General features: G+C 41.8%; 1 protein-coding gene across 2 annotated transcripts in view; it reads left to right on the top strand.

Annotated features, from left to right (window-relative positions):
• SEZ6L (seizure related 6 homolog like) overlaps positions 1-13617 on the top strand; it is a 266073-nt gene that overhangs the window by 225994 nt on the left and 26462 nt on the right. For both annotated transcript variants that reach the window (XM_043976757.1, XM_043976748.1), the window contains exons 11-12: positions 3472-3666; positions 6168-6359. In XM_043976757.1, coding sequence (XP_043832692.1) covers positions 3472-3666; positions 6168-6359 — 387 coding nt within the window. The remainder of the gene's footprint in view (positions 1-3471; positions 3667-6167; positions 6360-13617) is intronic.

Below are 13617 nucleotides of genomic sequence, written 5' to 3'. Positions count from 1 at the left end.
TTTCCTTCTCCATCTCATTTTACAGATAAGGAAATGGAGGCAAATGAGGTTAAATGACTTGCCCAGGATCACATAGCTAGTAAGTGTCTGAGGTCAGATATGAACTCAGGTCTTCCTGGTTTCAGAAGTGATGCTCTATCCACTGCAGCACCACCTAGTTGCCCACCCTCATTTTACAGAGAAGGAAAGTGAGTTCCAGAAAGTCTGGTTTGCCCAAGCAGAGGTGCTACTAGGAAACAGAGTGAGCTAAGCCAAAGAGAAGTCCCCTTGGTCTATGCCTATAGGGAGATCTCTATTTGAACTAAATATTTTTGCTAACTCTATTATTTCTCCCTAGTTGAGAGACTGCAAGTGTCCTCTAAATTTAGCTCCCTGGGGCCAAGCCACAGTGCCCTAGTTTCAGTTCGGTGCCTGAGTTCACATAGGTGGAAAGTATTGGACCCAAGATTAAAACTCAGGTCTTTGGACTCCAGATTCAGGGCTCATCCCATTGTACCTTAATGGCCCTCCCTTTACCCTAGATGGAGAAGCTGTGGCCCAGAGAATAGAACTGACTCACCCAAGGTCATGTAGTATATTAGTGACTGAGCCAGATACAGGATCCAGGGCATCCAAGACATCCGACTAAATTTTTCTACTATCTCCATCCAGACAGTGAGCACTTTATAACCTCCAATCCAGGGCTCTCTTGGAGTTTTTAAGAGGAATAAAAATAGAGTTTCCCATTCCCCATCAAGCCATTTTCAAGTTCATTTTCCTGTGCCTTCTCTTCACAGACACCCAAGAGATTGCTTTTTCCCAGTTAAAACTGTGATGAAATCCCAGGAAAAGCCATCGCTTTTTTCTTAGAATTACCTTCCAGCAAATAAGCCAGGGCATTCTGCTCTCCCTGACTCCCCAGAAGCACATAAGGACTGCAAATTAATTACATGACATAATTAGCTCTCCTTCCTGAATCTCCATGGTGGGCATTTCTTAGTAGAGATAGCCATGCTGGCACATGGGATTGTTACTTACATAATGGGGTGGGAGGCAGAGAGTGAGGTGGGTGCTGGGGGGGCATCAAGGGGAGAGTAAGAAACTCAAATGGAGGGACTTTCTTATGAATCAGGAAAATATTTCAGATGAAATCTTATAAAATTCATAGTAGCCTCGAAGATAAAATCATAGATTTAGAACTGAAAGGGACTCAGAGGCTGTCACTAGGAACAACCCCCTCATTTTACAGAGAAGGAAACTGAGATATAGAGTGGTTAAGTGACTTGCCCAGAGTAACAAAGGTAATAGCATCTGAGGTGGGTTTCAAAGCCACAACTTCCTGAATTGAGGTGAAGCACGGTAATAGTGGAGTAGTAGTAGTAGTAATACTAGTAGATGTAGTAGATCTAGTAGTAGGTGTAGTTCTCTAAGCACTATACCTCCTAGTTGCCTGTATGATAGAAATGGAGTAAGGGCACTGATGCCTTTTCTCGGCCCTGGGCAGACCACCACATTAGGAGGATTGAGTTCTGTTCCAGGCAATGTGTTTGGAAAGAATAACATTGATAATAGCAACTCAGATTTATACAGTGCTATAAAGTTTGCAACTGAGAGGAATCACCCAGGAGAATTGTTATGAAAGTTGATATGAAAAAATATGAGGGGGGAGCTAGGTGGCGCAGTGGATAGAGCACCGGCCCTGGAGTCAGGAGGACCTGAGTTCAGATCCGGCCTCAGATACTTAACACTTACTACCCGTGTGACCCTGGGCAAGTCACTTAACCCCCATTGCCTCACTAAAAAAAAAAAAAATATGAGCAGAAAAAAGAAAAACCAATCCTATGGCCAGAGTGAAGGATGTCTTTCATGTTCTATTGTTATCCGTGTTTTGCCAAGAAGGGCCTACCTACACACCCACATACCCCGAAGAAATTGACAGGGAAATATGGAGTTTTCTAGTGTGGGCAGGTGTGGATGGCTTGTGACCTGCATATTTGAAGGAAATTTCTAAGTCAATGAGATTATAGATTCAGTAGATGATTCAATTCAATTTGCTCAGTCAATTAATCAATAAGAATGTATTAAGCACCTACTATGTGTCAGACACTAAGTTAAGCAATGAGAATACAAAGAAAAAAACAAAAATAGCCTAGGCCCTCAAGGAGCTTATACTTTAGGGAGAGAGACAACATGTCCAGAAGTAGGGATACCTAAGAGAGAGAGAGAGAGAGACAGAGACAGAGACAGCGACAGAGACAGAGACAGAGACAGAGAGAAAGCAGCTAAGCATTACAATGGCTAGAGAACTGAACTCAGAGTCAGGAAGACCTGAGTTCAAATCTGACATCAGATACTTACTAGCTATATGACCCTGTCCAAACCACTTGATCTCTGTCTGTCTCAGCTTCCTTATCTGTAAAATGAGGATAGAAATATACCTACCTTGCAGGGTTATTGTGAGGATAAAATGAGATGTTTGTAAAGTGCTTTGCAAATCTTAAAAGGCTATATAAATGGGGCAGCTAGGTGGTGCAGTGGATAAGGCACCAGTCCTGGATTCAGGAGTACCTGAGTTCAAATCCAGCCTCAGACACTTAACACTTAGCTGTGTGACCCTGGGCAAGTCACTTAACCCCAATTGCCTTACCGAAAAACAAAACAAAACAAAAAAAGGTTATATAAATGCTATCTAGTATTATTGTGATACCACATTGTCTTAATAATTGTAAAATAAATAAAGGCACATGGCATAGAATGAGGCCTTTGGAAGAGAGGTGGAGTAAAACAACTGATACAACACGGGTGATATGTAGAGAGAACTTGAGGGAGAAAAAGAGTAGCTATGAGAACTGGAAGAGAGGTTCAAATTGTACCTCTGACTTACTCTCTGTGTGACCTTGGGTTAAGTCATTGGCCTTGGTTTCTTCATCTGTTAAATGAGAGGGTTAGACTCTAACATTCCTTTAATCTCTAGATATGTGATCCATCCTCCTTCCTCAAATGCCTCTGAATTCTCCAATCCAGAGAGAGAAAAAATCCTATTTCTGATTTTTACTAATAGTGGGATCATGGTCAAGTCACTTAACCTCTCAGAATATTAATTGCCCTAATCAATTTATCAGTCAACAAACATTTATTAAGGCACTACAGTGTTCTTGATACTATGCTAGGCACTGGAGACAAAATGACAAAGGTAAAACAGTCTCTTCCCTCAAGGATCTTACATTCTATTGAAAAAAATAACAGTGCACATGTATAGGTATTGCCAATACCCATACAAAACAAATACAAGGTAACATTGGAAGGGAAAATTGGGATAATGATATCAGTAGTGCTGGTTTCATGAGGATTTTGGTGAGGTTCCAATGTGATAGCATTTTAAAGCATTTTACAAGCTTTAAAGCATTATATAAATTTCAGTTCTTATTGACATTATTATTAAATGAGGCATATATCTAGTTGAAGTCTATTATTTGTATCTTTCTGTTAAAGAGGTATCAAGGAATGACTCTTGCTCAGATTTGCCTGAGATTCAGAATGGCTGGAAAACCACATCTCACACAGAGCTGGTGAGAGGGGCAAAGATCACCTACCAATGTGACCCTGGTTATGATATCGTGGGCAGTGACACCCTCACTTGCCAGTGGGACCTGACATGGAGCAGCGATCCACCATTTTGTGAGAAAAGTAAGACAAATCTCGGGTTTTCCCCTGGGTCAATAATGGGTCTAGAACTAGACCCTCTATTGGCATTTGAGGGTCTAGATATTAGTTTAGTGATAGCGCACTCAAACTTTCTTGATGCATCCCTGAGTAGGACACCAATGGATCCTTGGGTTCCTGAGGCAGGAGGACAAATGAGAAAGGACACTTCAGGCTTCCTTGAAGGACAACATATGTTCTCATGGAATCAGAATTGGAAGGGCCCAGAGGTCATCAATTATAATCCATGACTAAACAGGAATCCCTTCTACAACAACCCCGACAAGTGGTCATCCAACCTAATGCTTGAAAGTCTACAATGAGAGAAAGCTCATTACTTATCCAGGCAGTCCATCCTACTTTCAGATAATTCTCACTGTTAGGATGTTCTTCTATAGATTCAGCTAATATCTGTCACTATCTATCACTCTCTTCCCTCTCTCCCTCTCTACTTCTCTCTTCTCTCTTCTTCTTCTTCTCTCCCCTTTTCTCCCTCTCTCTTCTTTCTCCTTTCCTCCTCCTCCTCAGAAGCCCAGATTCTGAGACAGAATGTAAAGATGTTCACCAGTGGGCCACTGGAAGGAATAGGGAAGGGATTGTCTAGCACATAGACACATAACACAATAAATTTTTGTTGATCGGTTGCCTAACTAGTAGGAAGAAAATCAGGCACTAACATTTTTTCAGAAGCTTTTGGCTCTCCAAATAGAAGCCATTTGACATCCTCCACTCGAGACATATTATCTAATAAGTCCAATCTACCTAAAATCTAGGAAAATAAAAAATCTATTAAAATATTTCTACCATTTTGATTAATATGATAAAAACTGTAACAAGATCTCTTCTTAAATGTGAACACATACACTGACTATATCTTGATTACATAGTATATATGTATCTGTAAATAGAGGCATATGTATAATATATGTGTATAAACACATATATGCAGGTATACATATATATGTGTAGGTGTGTATGTATGTATGTATGTATGTATGTATATGTAAAAGTCCAGCCCCCTGTTTCCTACCACCAACCTGTTCTATGCTTAGCTAGGAAGAGAAAGAGTATAATGTCCTTAGTGACCCTTCATTTGGCCATCACTGACATACATGAGTATGTGTATATGAGTCTTTCTGATATTTTTTTATCTAGATATGTTATTTCATCAGTGTGGGAAGCACATGGTCTCAACACTTCCTCTTTTGTTCAAAGTCAACTACTTATCTGGAATTTCTCATCTTATTGAGAAACAAGACATGAATATGTCAAATGACTTTCCCAGGTTCACCCAACCAACATGTGTCAGAGCCAGGATGAGAACTCAGATCTTGTCTGACTCTCTATTCATTATACATGACCACCTCATATGTGAATATGAATAGGGTATATTACTAACCTAATTCTTGAACATATGTATGTATGGCAAAACTAGGCAATTTTGAGATTTTTATGGCAAAATAAGATATACCAGAAGTATAACTAAGAACTTTCACATTTGAGGTAAGAGTAAGACAGGACAGTAGGCTAGGGGTAGGAGGAAGGGAGCTTGTTTGGGGTATAGCCATCATGGAGAAGAACATCAAGGGATTCATACATTGCTGAAGGACTGACTGTTTCTGGGGAGGAGACAGGGAGGCAGGGACCAAGAGGAGGAAGTATTCCCTAGGATGATATTGTTGCCATCATCTAAGTTTCAACAATCTGGACCAAGGTCCCAATCAACTTTCTTTAATTATAACTCAGAGATTTACTTATAACGAAAGGGGCCTGTGAAACATAAATGCTTAGGGACTGTAAGGATCCATAGTCTATCCCTTTCTCCCAACCCTGTCCTATATTTAGCTGAGGCGGGGAGAGAGAAATAGAGAGCAATAGAGAGACAGTAACAGAGAGACAGAAAGTGAGAGAGACAGAGAGAAGAAGAAGAAGAAGAAGAAGAAGAAGAAGAAGAAGAAGAAGAAGAAGAAGAAGAAGACAATTTCGATGATGATGACAACTATGAGGAGGAGGAGAGGAGGAGAGGAGGGGAGGGGAGCAGTTGGAGATGGGAGGGGAGGGGAAAAGAGGAGGAAAGAGGGGAATCATTCCCTTCACAATTCTTTAGTTGTCCATTTAGTGATTTTAATTGGTGTTGTGGCCTATTGTTGGGAACCATTTGGGCCAGTTGAGATTTTACACAGGGATCAAAATTCACTCAAAATCTGGTTAAAATATCTCAAGGAGTACTAAATGGCAAAAATTCCTTCTGTTCTTTAAAAATCCACCTTTTTTTCACTCTGAGATTATCAGACCGTATACAATCAGTTCAGTGAAATGCAATCTCCTTGAGGGCAAGAAATGTTTCGTTTATGTCTTTGCAATACATTGTGCAATTCCTGGTGCATAGTGGGTGTTTACTGAGTGTTTCTGGAAGTAAATTGAATCCAATTGAATTGGATGGTGGGGAGCTGGAGAGCCTGTGTGTCTGTGGTTTTTCTTGTCAGTTATGTACTGCACTGACCCTGGGGAAGTGGACCATTCGACTCGTTTGATTTCGGACCCTGTGCTCCTTGTTGGAACGACCATCCAATATACCTGCAATGCCGGCTTTGTCCTTGAAGGAAGTTCTCTGCTGACCTGCTACAGCCGAGAGACAGGAACACCCATCTGGACGTCCCGGCTCCCACACTGTGTCTGTGAGTCCTGTTTATCAAACAGATTCATCTAGACTCTGGGAACGTTGCTCTGCAGCCTCTTGGCCTGTTATTGGGTGGGATAGTAATAAAGAATCAAGCCCACATTTTAGGCAGTTCAATCCCTCTTTTGGAAAATTTGTGAGCCTACAGGCTACTAGGAGGGGTAGCCAGAAACTGCTTTCAATCCTGTTTATGAGAGCCACAAGATCACAAGCCCGTAGTCCTATAGTTGGAAAGAATCTTCAAGGTCATCTACTCCAACCCTAACATTTTATAAAGGAAAACGTGAGTCGCCCAGAGGTTAAATAACTTGCCCAAGGTCATTCAGTGGCAGTCAAGTTTTCAAACTCAGGTCCTGTGACTACAAGTTCAACACTCTTTAAATTTATAGCCCGAAGTGACATTAGAAGCTATCTAGTCCGGGGCAGCTAGGTGGCGCAGTGGATAGAGCACTGGCCCAGGATTCAGGAGGACCTGAGTTCAAACCTGACCTCAGACACTTGACACTTACTAGCTGTGTGACCCTGGGCAAGTCACTTGACCCCAATTGCCTCACCAAAAAACAACAACAACAAAAAGAAGCTATCTAGTCCAAACCATTTTGTAGATGAGGAAACTGAAGCACAAAAAGGTTAAATGATTTTTTCATGGTCACAAAGGTATTAAATAGGAAGCAGGACTTGAAACCAGGTCTTCTGACTTCAAGCCCTATCCTCTAGACAATCAGAAGTGGTGATTAAAACATTTAGGGGTCATGGTGAGGTAGGCGGTACAAAGCCCCTTTTAGGGAGAAATGAAAAGTAGCTGATTCACTCCTGCTGCCTCTTTGGGTTCAAGGTTATTCTATATCCCTGGGAAATAGCCTGAGGATGCAGAAACTAAAGATTTTGGTCCTTGGTGCACGTAATATAATATGGATTCTCTTTCCAAAGATCTACTCAAATTATTATGTAGAAGAAATTATCAAAATGATAACTGCGTTCCAACCAGCCACTTAGGAGACATGGAAGCCTACATAGGAGAGTAAAGGGAAGACTATTGAAAACACGTTCATACTCTTACCAGGGCCAAATAATAACTTGCCAGGAATTTATTCAACATAGATTGTATCTAGTGGACCACAAAATTACTGATGCCATCATTTTGCCACCTGCAAATCTTCTAGAGGCAATTATGGGTCAGGCATGGCTAAAAAATATCTTGCCTAGAAAAGATCTGAGAGTTTTAGTGAACTACAATCTCATTCTGAGTCAGCAATGTGATGTCAATCAGTCAGTCAACAAATATCTATTAAGCATTTACTATTGCCAAGCAGTGGGCTAAGCACTAAGGCTACAAAGAGAGGCAAAAAATGGCCTCAAGGAGTTCACATTTCTAATGAAACCTGGACATAACTATCTAGATACACAATCTATATAGTGTATATGCAAAATAGCCTTCTCAGCAGGAAGACCATAGTAGGGGTGGGGGTGGGGGTGGGGGACTTGGAAATGCTTATTACAGGTGAAAGCCAGGGAAGCAAATGTAATCTTATAATCCATTAAGATCCATTAAGAGAAGCTTAGAGTCTACCCCTAGGGAGGGAAGAGTCCTGTTGTCCTAAGCCCTGACACAGAGTAAAAATAATATATTGTGTTCTATTCTGAGAGCTAGATTTTTATGGAAGATGTGGTGGAGAGCCTCAGGTGTGGCCACATCAGGATCAATTAAAGGAACTAGGGACGTGTAGCCTAGAGAATAGAAAACTTCATGGGGACTCATGGCAGCTCTGAATGAGTATTTGAAAGGCTTTCATGTGAGAGGAAATTAATTCAGGAGATGCGTTTAGCCCCAAAGGGTAAAACTTGGAGCAGTGTTGTAAAGTTGCAGGCTTCCTAACACTAAAAGCTGTCCTCAAATGCAATTGGGCTGCATTGGGGAATAAAGTGTCCTGTCTCTCCCTCACTGGAGATCTTAAAATGGAAGCCAGGTGATAACTACTTCTGGGGTAGGTTGGAGAGAAGATTTTTGTTCAGGTGGAGGTTTCCTGAGAAATCTTCTGCTTTCTCTTATGACTTTGAAGTGTTGTGATTCTCTAAAGGTACACTCTTTCTTGTGGCAAGGAAAAATGGCCTTGGTAAATGTCACAGAGCAAAAGACCTTCCCCAGATCCCTATAGGGAATTCTGTGTCTAAGAATCATAGAGAAGAAGATCACGGGATTTAGAGCTTGGGGTAGAGGGCTTAGAAGAGGGAACATCAGAGTTGGGGAGGGCAAGGTCTTAGAATAGGGAATGTCAGAGCTGGGACTTTAAAACAGAATGTGAAGAGCTGGAAAGGACTTTAGAATCACGCACTTATACAATGTCAAAACTAAAACTCCTTTTTACAGAGAAGAAAATTGAAACAAAGGAATGTCCTTTTCTCCAATTCCCTTTCCTTTAACTTCACATTCAGCTCCTTTAGAAAATCCATAACCAGTTGATCAGCCCTTGTTAGATTAAACATTTACTCCTATTGACTGCAGGAGGTTCCCACCAACCTGTTCCACATGGTAGGAGCTATCAGGAATTGATTCAGTAAATGAAGCCACCAAAGACCCCAGAAGAGAAATGAAAAGCAAAAACTTGTTTTGAAATGCTAAACAGTGAGATGTTGCTAAAAGGGGTGGAGGTTGGGGGTTTTATAATGAGGTAGTAGTGTGATGGCCCTCCAGGACCCAAGAGACTTGCTGTGTTTTCTATATCCCAGGCCTCCCTGCTCCAAGACCGACTCTCTGTAGACATTATCTCAGCCACACTGAGTTGTGGGGAATTCCCTAACACTGAATGCTAATAGGTTCACAAGTCATGAGAGTGTGAGACAGCATTCTGGGCAGAGGGCATTCAGCAAAGAAACTATGGTTGCCAAAGCCTAGTCAGAAATAAGCTGATAAATTGGTCAGGTCCATAGATAAGGACTAGTGCTGTCCAGAGGCCCATTACAAGTACATGGAGTTTGGGATTCTAGCTCTGAGGGTGTTTTTTAAGGTTGAGGTAAACTGACAGGGTATTTTTAAATACTTCTAATAACAAGAGGTCAGAGTGGCCCTCCCAGTTAGGTGCAGTTAGTAGCTCTCTGTGGGCTTGGTAAAGTCCACTCAAGTCTTCCAAAACAAGGCACACAAACTGCTCACAAAATAATATTGGTAAGGATGATTGGGCAAATGGCAGTGAGAATTTTATGGGCAGATCTCCAGAAAACCACTTATTCTGGCTATAGAAAGCATATTCCCGCAGAAGGAGAACTTGTGTAACATCCTGACCCTGGGGGCACCTGATGTGCATGAGCTAGTCATCTAGCCAGAGCTTAGAGAACTCCTGCTACTTATCTAAGGCATTATTGTTTGCAAAACGATTTGAGTCTTACAGCAACCCAGCAGGAACTATGTAATCTCCATTTTTATTGATGAGGCTCAGAGACTTTAAGTGATTGGCCCATTATCACAAAGCTAATGAGTACCAGAAGTAGAATTTGAACACAGGTCTTTCTGACTGAATTCAGCATTCTATCCATTATACTGGAATTTGCATTGCAGAGGGGGGAAGGAGGGTTCCCATTCTGAAAATTCATTTGAGTTTCTGATTGGACTCTTTACATGTATTTGATGAGTAGCCTAATCTCACTTAGAAACTTCTGTTGTTTAACAATGGCACAGTCCTGAATGCACACTCATGAATGCAGTCAGAGAGTAAATGTATGCCAGGGAGGCAGCATCCTTAGTCATCTGGAGCTAGGGAGAGATAAAGTGCTAGCCTGGGAATCAGGGAGATCTGGGTCAAATACTACTTCTGGCTCTTGAGAGCTTTGTGGTCAGGGACAAATGATTCAACCTATGTGACATTCAGTGTCCTATGGGTCCTTTCCAGCTCTGTCTTTTGTGTTCTAAAGTCCATCCCTCTCTGATATCCTTTATCATAAGGTTCCTCCCAGATTTGACATTCTCTCTTCTAAGGTCCCTCTCAGCCATAAGATTTTCTGTTCTAAGGTCTCTCCTAGTGCTGACGTTCTGTGTTCTAAGGTCCCTTGAAACTCTAAGGCCCCTGACATTCTCATCTTCTTACCCCGGAAGTGTATTCAGTGAATATGTTCATGCTTAATAATTGTTTTAGTTATGTCCAGCTCTTTGTGATCCCATTTGGGGTTTTCTTGGCAAATATATTAGAGAGGCTTGCCATTTCCTTCTTTAGCTCATTTTACAGATGAGGAAACTGAGGTTAAGTGACTTGTCCAGGGTCACACAGCTAGTAAATGTCTGAGGTCAGATTTAAACACAGCAAGATAAATCTGATGCCAGTGTTCCATGCATTATGTCGCCACCTAGCTTCCTATCTAGTGAATAACTATACTTTAAACAGGAATTCTTAGAGGGATGGCATGTATCAGCAAGTATGCTTTCCAAAAGATCTATGGCAGTTCACAGTTCCAAGCAATCAAATAGCTACATACAGGATGTAAAATACACATGTCTCCAGACTGGTCCCCACAACAGCATCAAGAATACTCCATTAAAGGGGAAGCTAGGTGGTGCAGTGGATAGAGCACTGGCCCTGGATTTGGGAGGACCTGAGTTCAAATCCGGTCTCATACACTTGACATTTAATAGCTCTGTGACCCTAGGCAAGTCACTTAACCCCCATTACCCCACAAAAAAGAGAATACTCCATTAGGTTTCTCCATGTTGAAACAGTTGTATTTTCTTTGATGAATTAAAGTTTCCTAACTTCATCTGGAGTCCTACGTTCAGCTCTGGGTGCTGCATCTTTGAGAGGACATTGAAAAGTCGAGGCATAGCCCAAGGAGGGTGATCCATATGACAAAATGGGTTTGAATCTATGTCAAATAGGAATCAGTTAAAGAACCTTGGAATACTTAGCTTAGAAAAGAGAGGACTTGCAGCATGTTTTTTGAAAGAGGGAAGGAGGCAGAAATGAGATCATAAATTTAAAGCTACAAAGAAGCACAGAATACATCTAGTTCAATCTGCTAACATGTCAGGTGCAGAAACTCGGGCCCAGGGAGGGTAAGTGATTTACCCTAGATCTCACAAGGACTAAGTGGCAAAGTCAGGATTTGACTCTAAAATCATAGAGCTAAGACCAGAAGGGACATAAAAAGCCATCCAGGTCACCCCTTTGTTTTACAGTTGATCTACTGGCAGACAACCAGGTTAAGTATTTTACCAAAAGCCACACAGGTAGCACATATCAGAGGCGGAATTTTCATCTATACTCTCTGAATCCAAATACCAGACAATTCATTACGCCAGACAGCCACCTTCAGATATTTAGAAAGGCATCATATGGAAGAAAGATCAGAGATGTTCTTCTTAGCCCCACTGGGGAGAAATGGGATAAGTAGATGACAACTGCAAGAAGTTAATTTCACTTAGTTACAAGGAAGAGCTTCCTGACAAATGAACACTTTCCTGAAATGGAAGGCCGTGCCTTGAGAGTGTTTCATTGCTGGAGACCTGTTAGCAGAGACTGAAGGAGCGCTTTTCCAAAGTACTACAGAAGAGATTCACGCTTCAGGAACGTTGTGGGATCGGATAGCCCCTAGAATCGCTTCCATGTGAATCCAAGACTCTAGGATTCCAACATTCTATTGTGAGACTTTGTGATTTTGAGTTTCAATGATCCCATGCCACCTGCTGGCATCTTAACAACATTGCAGTTTTTGTAAATGATAAAGCTATTCCAGAGTATATTGCTAAAGTGACAATAATTCCAAACAAACAGCGTGGTACAGAATGTGGTGCATGTGGAAAAAGCCTGTTTCCCTCCTTCTCACCAGTGCCCCTTGATATATTCTTTTTTTTTTCTTTAGTGAGGCAATTGGGGTTAAGTGACTTACCCAGGGTCACACAGCTAGTAAGTGTTAAGTGTCTGAGGCCACATTTGAACCCAGGTACTCCTGACTCCAGGGCTGGTGCTCTATCCACCACACCACCTAGCTGCCCGCCTTGATATATGCTTATGGTTATGCTGCCTGGGGAGGCATATCAAGGCATGCTAGCCTAGACTATTCCCTTTAATTCCAAATCCAAATCTCTCATCAAGCAGCTGAGGGATCTAGCAGGCTTAAAAGGGTGTCTGGAGGGCAGCTAGGTGGCACAGTGGATAGAGCACCAGCCCTGGAGTCAGGAGTACCTGAGTTCAAATCCGGCCTCAGACACTTGACACTTACTAGCTGTGTGACCCTGGGCAAGTCACTTAACCCCAATTGCCTCACTTAAAAAAACAAAAAAAGGATGTCTGGGATCCCAAAGGGAGTTCTTTGTGAGGTAGAAGGTCATGTGACTTACCTCAAAGGTCCCCTTTAACTCTAAAAGCCTAAAAATGGACTCTATGACTAGAAGAGGCTTCTTCCAGGGTCAGTTTTTTAGTCCAAGAAAGGAACCATAGAATCATAGAACCTGAGATTTGGGGGGACTCAAGTGATCATCTAACCTAACCTATTCACATGTTCAGCATATTGTTATCCTGTGGCACAGTGGATAAAGCACGGGACCTAGAGTCAGGAAGACTCATCTTCCTGAGTTCAAATTTGGCTTCAGACACTTACTAGCTGTTTGTGTAAGTAATTAATTAAAAGTAAGTAAGTGACACTGTGTGACCCTGGACAAGTCACTTCACCCTGTTGGCCTCAGTTTTCTTATCTGAAAAATGAGCTGAAGAGGGAAATGGCAAACCACTCCAGTATCTTTGCCCAGAAAACCCCAAATGGGTCACACAGAGTCCGACACAACTGAAAAATGGCTGAATGATGAACAATATTGTCACCCAATTTCTCCCTGAATGTCTCTAAGGAGAGGGGAACCCACCCTCTCTCAAGGGAAACTGCTCTACTTTTGGATTCTCAGGAAGTCTTTCCTGGCATTAAGCCCCAACTGGCTCTTTTAGAATTCCCACCCATTGCTCCTGGTTCTTTTCTCCAGAGCCAAACATAGCAAATCTCATCCTTCCTTCACATGTTTGAAAAGAGTTATCAGGTCCCCTCTCTCATTATCTCTTCTCCAAGCTGAACATGCTCAGTTCTATTCCTTGATCCTTATATGACACAGACTCAAAGCCCTTTGTCATCCTGATTGCTTGCTCTGGGCATTCTAAATATCTTTCCTTTTTATCTTTTTTTTTTTTCCTTTGGTGAGGCAATGAGGGTTAAGTGACTTGCCCAGGGTCACACAGCTAGTAAGTGTCAAGTGTCTGAGGCTGGATTTGAACTCAGGTCCTCCTGAC

This window comes from Dromiciops gliroides, chromosome 1 (genome assembly GCF_019393635.1).
Source record: "Dromiciops gliroides isolate mDroGli1 chromosome 1, mDroGli1.pri, whole genome shotgun sequence".
NCBI classification, from domain to species: Eukaryota; Metazoa; Chordata; class Mammalia; order Microbiotheria; family Microbiotheriidae; genus Dromiciops; species Dromiciops gliroides.
This window is presented reverse-complemented; position numbering and strand designations above follow the sequence as displayed.